The sequence below is a fragment of the Poromitra crassiceps genome, assembly GCF_964638095.1.
Source record: "Poromitra crassiceps genome assembly, chromosome: 23".
Taxonomy (NCBI): domain Eukaryota; kingdom Metazoa; phylum Chordata; class Actinopteri; order Beryciformes; family Melamphaidae; genus Poromitra; species Poromitra crassiceps.
The window spans coordinates 10,305,555-10,312,742 of record NC_139639.1 but is presented as its reverse complement, the minus strand read 5'-3'; the positions used below and the strand labels follow the sequence as shown (position 1 = coordinate 10,312,742).

The following is a 7,188-nucleotide window of genomic DNA, read 5'->3' as shown; positions in this document are numbered from 1 at the left end:
ACTGCAGCACAGTGAAAGGAAGCCTGTGAGGGTCAATTGCACCTCAAAATAATACTGTAAGGTAATACTGTAAGGTAGCCTCTGACGTTTAATTATGAGAATATTGCAACTTTAGACAAAACGACTGACCTGCAAACAGCTTGAAAACATAATGCCTCTCCTTTTCACCAGGGTACAGTAGCCTGTGAGGGTCAATCATTTCATCGACAACTACCTCAGATATCACTACTGACCAGGATGCTGCAGCTATGCAAGGTCACCAAGGCTCTGTTCATCAGCAACAGCCGTTCGGCCTGCAGTGACGAACTCATCCAGCAGGAGGCGGTCACGCTGTGCATCAACGTGTCCAAGCAGCAGCCGTTTCCCTCCTCGGGCGTCACCGCGCTGCGGGTCCCCGTGTACGACGACCCCAACGAGGACCTGTACAGCCACTTCGACCGCTGTGCCGACGCCATCCAGCAGGAGGCGCAACGTGGAGGCCGCAGCCTCGTGTACTGCAAGAACGGACGCAGTCGCTCTGCCACCATCTGCGTGGCCTATCTCATGAAGCACCGCAAGCTGTCGCTGACGGACGCCTTCCAGGTGGGTAAGATGGCGGCTAACGGGCCTAATTCTAGTCCGTGTAACATGTCTTGTCTCTCTTAAGAGTTGAGAAACCTCAAGTTCTAAACATCTGAATATTTTGAAGCTTTTGGTGCCATTTGACACTTAAACATTGTCAGTCATGTAAAAATGGCGATCGGATTTTTTTCTCTCGATACGTAGGCCTAGCCCTACTTCATGTCTTAATGGCTTATCGTTCATATCTTGGGCAAACAAACAAAAAAGTGCTGTTCCTTCCTGCCTCTTCTCCCAGAAAGTGAAGACGTCTCGCCATGTGATCGACCCCAACACAGGCTTCATGGCCCAGCTGAGGAGATACGAACAAGAGCTGAGAAACAGCTCAGGGCAGACGAGCTAAAAGAAGCCTGATGCTCCTCACCCTAAAGCCTTCAGACTGTGCTGAAACCTTGATCCAAAAAAGAAGCAGTAGGTGGACCACCTCTCCACGCTGTAATACCTCACCTCCATCACCCTAAGCCTTCAGACCTGCAGTTCCTCAGACGTCTCCAGGACGTCTCCCTTATCGCTATCTCTGCTCAGCAGGACCAGCCATCTGCACGTGAAGCATACTTCTGGCCTTTTTTTACTCAGCCTATATTTTTCCCACCTAAGTTTCCATCATATGATTGATTCTTACCAAAATGCTGTCAATTGATTCATTGCCCATGACTTGCAGTGTCATCTCTGTTTTGTTGACACCATCACACTGACTCCCAAAACAAATGAGAGCTGAGGTTCAGATCTTTATATGGACCACTAGATCTTCTCCCAGTTATACAGACACCAGATGAACTGAAATATATACACAACATGATTTTCAGAGAATGTAAACATGACTTCTGTTAGTGCTGCAGGGATGACAAACGCTTATTTTTGTTAGCATGGCCTTGGTTAACCTCACGACGATTGAACAGTAGGGGGTGCTAGAAACCTCGCCTCAAAGTTATGATTTTTGAAGCATGAATGCAAATCGATTGCATGTATGCTTCAGAAATCATACAAGGGTGTATTCATTTGTGAAGATTATCTCACTGAACAAAATATAAGTATCATAAACTCTCGTTAACCGCTTTTGTTATCGCACCGCTGCAGACGGCGCTTTGACGCAGAAGTATTACCTTTAGTGAGTCAAAGGGGCACATCCTCCAAGAACTTCAATCTGTCTGAAATGTCTTTGTAGCAGGACTTCAGATCTGACATGTTTCATTACTGAGTGAAAAGAATTGCTTTGGATCGTCCATTGAGCAAGACACAAGTAGACACAAGTAGCTCTGTAGTGAAACAGATTTAGGTCAGAATGGATCAGTGTGATGGAACAACCCAGTCTCACAAAGAAATGGAATAGTAATGTTGGTCCACAGCCCAAAGAGGTTCTCGTTTCACAAAAACAGTTTGAAAATGGTTAGAAGGTAACATTTGTTTGGCCGCTGTGACGACCTCTAGCGGTCGTTTAGCGTAACAACAGTCTGATATATAAGTAGGCCGCTGATACGTAAGGGTGATGTTTTTAACGTAACCCACCTAAACCATGACCCTGACCTTAACCAAGTTGTTGTAGTTGCCTAAACATAAGCAACATTGTTTTATTTGTGTTACGTTTTCAAATCAATTGACATTTATTTTCAAATGTATGTTGAGATTCGACAATTGCAGAGCCGTTATCGTGAAACGACAACTTTTTGCGCCGTGCACCAACGTTACTATTTCACCATGATTTTGGAGATGGTGTTGGATGGAAAAATAGCTTCCAGATTAGAAGCAGCATTTTGGTGTCACCTTGTGATACACAGTCTCAACGCAGAACATCTTAGTGTGACCGTGTCATTTTTCCCGTTTTTCTAGCTCTAGGGATGAGTCATTTGAGAATGTGGATATCAATGTTATCTGCAAGTATAATATGACAAAGTGAGAGAAACTCAATATATGGGTCAAAAATTCCTCAACCTAATGGATATGGCTTTACCTTTCCATTCATCTTGCCCCAAATCTTTTGAGCATGCTTTGTCTTTGACATCTGAGACGACAAACCCTCTCCATGCCTTTCCAATGATGTACCGGCGTGCTGCTAGGATCTCTTTACATGTTGTGCTTTCAGTTCCACACGTTACCCCTAGATGGAAGCATCTCCATAGAATATACTGACGGAGTAATTAGTCGCGCTTCCTAGGCAGTAATGGAAAGTGAGGAATTGCACAAAAACTCAGGATGAAAAATAACTTTGAGCTCTAAGCAAATAGCGGGGGGGGGGGGGGGGAGACAAAAGAAACAAAAGAAAATATGTTACTATTTTAAATTTACTACTAGATCATTATGTGCTTGGCTGACAAAAGAAAGCAATTAATTAACCCTCTGTAATTGAGCGATATAGAAGGATGAATTTCAGGTAATTTTTTTCTAAAATGTTTTAGAAAGAAATATTTTGGAAATGAGCTCTTCATACAGAGAGATGTGTAATACATGTACTGTAACACGGCAGATACACAATGATGTAAGCCAGCAAATAGCATCAAACAGGTACAGCCAGCAAATAGCATCAAACATGTACACAAAGAGATGTAAGCCACCAAATAGCATCAAAGCAATATGCACAGATGTGTGCATTGAGATTTGTGTTATTTCCGAAACTGTGTTATTTACCAGCTTGTCTATCTTATCTGCACTCTTAAAAAAGACATGTCATCATTAACTTTAGCTGTTTAGGACAGCATGTGTTGTGGTAAGCTGAAGTAACGTGCATTGCCCCAGACTGTATGTATGTGTTTTAAAATGGCACATCGTTATTTTTTTACAGTGCATATTTATAGCATACAAGAACATAACTGCAGGCCTAATAATACTGTGAAATGTTTCCCAGCAACCATCTGACGGACAGGCAGATGCAGGAGGCCAGATTCAACGTCAACGCAAACATAGCACAACATTTTCACAATATGATGTGAATTTTTAAAAACAAAATAAATAAATAAGCTGTTTTGATCAATTGATAGACTATTTATGTCCTGATTTCACCAAATTGTGAAGACAGCTCAGCATTCATTCTGTTGCTGTATTTTCACAGGTTTTCTACTGTACAGTATGTTGGCGCAGGCCGTCAATTGGACATCTGTATAGTGTCTAAATGTTTGCTGGGTTCATTTAGAGATGAGTAAACTGTCATTACCTCTAGTGCTTTAAGGTCAGTGATAGTTATTTAAAGTGTTTTCTTTCCATACTCTGGAAAAGACATTTGTGTTACTTTTTGCACAAATCTGCGTTGTCCAAACGAGACGCATGGAGCTGAAAAGAACATGCTGTTTATATGTTGTGGTGTTTCTGGGTATCTCAGGTTTCACTTCCTCCTTGTGTGGTGCAGTGAGGAGTTTCACTTCCTCCTTGTGTGGTGCAGTGAGGTTTCACTTCCTCCTTGTGTGGTGCCGTGAGGTTTCACTTCCTCCTTGTGTGGTGCCGTGAGGTTCCACTTCCTCCTTGTGTGGTGCCGTGAGGTTTCACTTCCTCCTTGTGTGGTGCCGTGAGGTTCCACTTCCTCCTTGTGTGGTGCCGTGAGGTTTCACTTCCTCCTTGTGTGGTGCCATGAGGTTTCACTTCCTCCTTGTGTGGTGCCATGAGGTTTCACTTCCTCCTTGTGTGGTGCCATGAGGTTTCACTTCCTCCTTGTGTGGTGCAGTGAGGTTTCACTTCCTCCTTGTGTGGTGCCCTGAGGTTCCACTTCCTCCTTGTGTGGTGCCGTGAGGTTTCACTTCCTCCTTGTGTGGTGCCGTGAGGTTTCACTTCCTCCTTGTGTGGTGCCGTGAGGTTTCACTTCCTCCTTGTGTGGTGCCGTGAGGTTTCACTTCCTCCTTGTGTGGTGCCATGAGGTTTCACTTCCTCCTTGTGTGGTGCCCTGAGGTTCCACTTCCTCCTTGTGTGGTGCCGTGAGGTTTCACTTCCTCCTTGTGTGGTGCCGTGAGGTTTCACTTCCTCCTTGTGTGGTGCCATGAGGTTTCACTTCCTCCTTGTGTGGTGCCGTGAGGTTTCACTTCCTCCTTGTGTGGTGCCGTGAGGTTTCACTTCCTCCTTGTGTGGTGTCATGAGGTTTCACTTCCTCCTTGTGTGGTGCCGTGAGGTTTCACTTCCTCCTTGTGTGGTGCCATGAGGTTTCACTTCCTCCTTGTGTGGTGCCGTGAGGTTTCACTTCCTCCTTGTGTGGTGCCATGAGGTTTCACTTCCTCCTTGTGTGGTGTCATGAGGTTTCACTTCCTCCTTGTGTGGTGCCATGAGGTTTCACTTCCTCCTTGTGTGGTGCCGTGAGGTTTCACTTCCTCCTTGTGTGGTGCCATGAGGTTTCACTTCCTCCTTGTGTGGTGCAGTGAGGTTTCACTTCCTCCTTGTGTGGTGCAGTGAGGTTTCACTTCCTCCTTGTGTGGTGTCATGAGGTTTCACTTCCTCCTTGTGTGGTGCCGTGAGGTTTCACTTCCTCCTTGTGTGGTGCCATGAGGTTTCACTTCCTCCTTGTGTGGTGCCGTGAGGTTTCACTTCCTCCTTGTGTGGTGCCGTGAGGTTTCACTTCCTCCTTGTGTGGTGCAGTGAGGTTTCACTTCCTCCTTGTGTGGTGCCGTGAGGTTTCACTTCCTCCTTGTGTGGTGCAGTGAGGGGTTTCACTTCCTCCTTGTGTGGTGTTGTGAGGTTTCACTTCCTCCTTGTGTGGTGCTGTGAGGTTCCACTTCCTCCTTGTGTGGTGCCGTGAGGTTTCACTTCCTCCTTGTGTGGTGCCGTGAGGTTCCACTTCCTCCTTGTGTGGTGCAGTGAGGTTTCACTTCCTCCTTGTGTGGTGCCGTGAGGGGTTTCACTTCCTCCTTGTGTGGTGCCGTAAGTTCTAACTTGATGATAGCTGAATCAGGGAACCATTTCCACTAATACAAACGCAGCCTGGGATTTCATTTTTATATTCGGAGTAGAAATTTGCAACGCTTCCAAGTGACATAAGCAATAAATGATACTACATAGATGCACATGGTAAGCGATTGCTGCCTCCAGCAGTTTGTAAATATAGATAAGAATTAATTTGCGATGGGGCTAAAGGGCCAGCCCGATAGCTTGAGTGGTAGTGAAGCTGTGCCATTTCTGAAGCCTACACTTGCAACTGTTTGCAATGCTCTGCAACTCTGACTACCTTTAAAATCAGCTGGAGTCGAGATGAGATGAGACTGGTCTGTTCGGACCGCTGCAACTTTGTGCTACAACAGCTTCGTTGTGTTGCGAATCATTGGTGTGAACTGGGATTAATGGACCCGGGAAATTGTGCCCGGCCCCGATTTGGACCGACAATAAAAAAATATATATACATGTATATAAATGATATACCTGAACCATTTTGCCCGAGATATTACAGACCCGACCCGGTGCATGCCCGAGAGCAGAGAGACCCAAGAGCCGTCTCGGGTCTTTATGGACCCGAAAAAATCTGGCAATTAAAATGCAGTTAGGTCTGTGCTGTGTGTTCTGCTCGCACAAGCAGAACCGAGCCTCATGCAAGTTACACAGCGCTTACCGGTGTACACGAATACTCGTTTGTAGTCCTGGACTTTCACTGTGATAGGAGCTGTAGGAAAGGCCTTTAGCATATATCATCATCATTAGGTCTGAATATACTGCTCATTTCCTTAAGACAATATGTCAATATTACTGTTAAGATAATGGACAAAAAAAGATTGAATGTCATGTCTCAATTGTATGTCTTGAAAAATAAAGTACTGTGTCCATCACTAAGTAATCAGCTTTGAGTAATCTATGGACTTGTAAGGGCAGTTTATAGTACAGCTTTGAGTAATCTATGGACTTGTAAGGGCAGTTTATAGTACAGCTTTGAGTAATCTATGGACTTGTAAGGGCAGTTTATAGTACAGCTTTGAGTAATCTATGGACTTGTAAGGGCAGTTTATAGAACAGCTTTGAGTAATCTATGGACTTGTAAGGGCAGTTTATAGTACAGCTTTGAGTAATCTATGGACTTGTAAGGGCAGTTTATAGTACAGCTTTGAGTAATCTATGGACTTGTAAGGGCAGTTTATAGTACAGCTTTGAGTAATCTATGGACTTGTAAGGGCAGTTTATAGTACAGCTTTGAGTAATCTATGGACTTGTAAGGGCAGTTTATAGTACAGCTTTGAGTAATCTATGGACTTGTAAGGGCAGTTTATAGTACAGCTTTGAGTAATCTATGGACTTGTAAGGGCAGTTTATAGTACAGCTTTGAGTAATCTATGGACTTGTAAGGGCAGTTTATAGTACAGCTTTGAGTAATCTATGGACTTGTAAGGGCAGTTTATAGTACAGCTTTGAGTAATCTATGGACTTGTAAGGGCAGTTTATAGTACAGCTTTGAGTAATCTATGGACTTGTAAGGGCAGTTTATAGTACAGCTTTGAGTAATCTATGGACTTGTAAGGGCAGTTTATAGTACAGCTTTGAGTAATCTATGGACTTGTAAGGGCAGTTTATAGTACAGCTTTGAGTAATCTATGGACTTGTAAGGGCAGTTTATAGTACAGCTTTGAGTAATCTATGGACTTGTAAGGGCAGTTTATAGTACAGCTTTGAGTAATCTAT

General features: G+C 44.1%; 1 protein-coding gene across 1 annotated transcript; it reads left to right on the top strand.

Moving 5' to 3' along the window:
- Positions 1-237: 237 nt before the first annotated feature.
- dusp28 (dual specificity phosphatase 28) lies at positions 238-961 on the top strand (the record flags this gene model as incomplete). The annotated part of the gene is made up of 2 exons (XM_083658948.1): positions 238-582; positions 857-961. The coding sequence occupies 2 exons, from the start codon at positions 238-240 to the stop codon at positions 959-961; spliced, it is 450 nt and encodes a 149-aa protein (XP_083515074.1).
- Between the last annotated feature and the right edge of the window lie 6,227 nt (positions 962-7,188).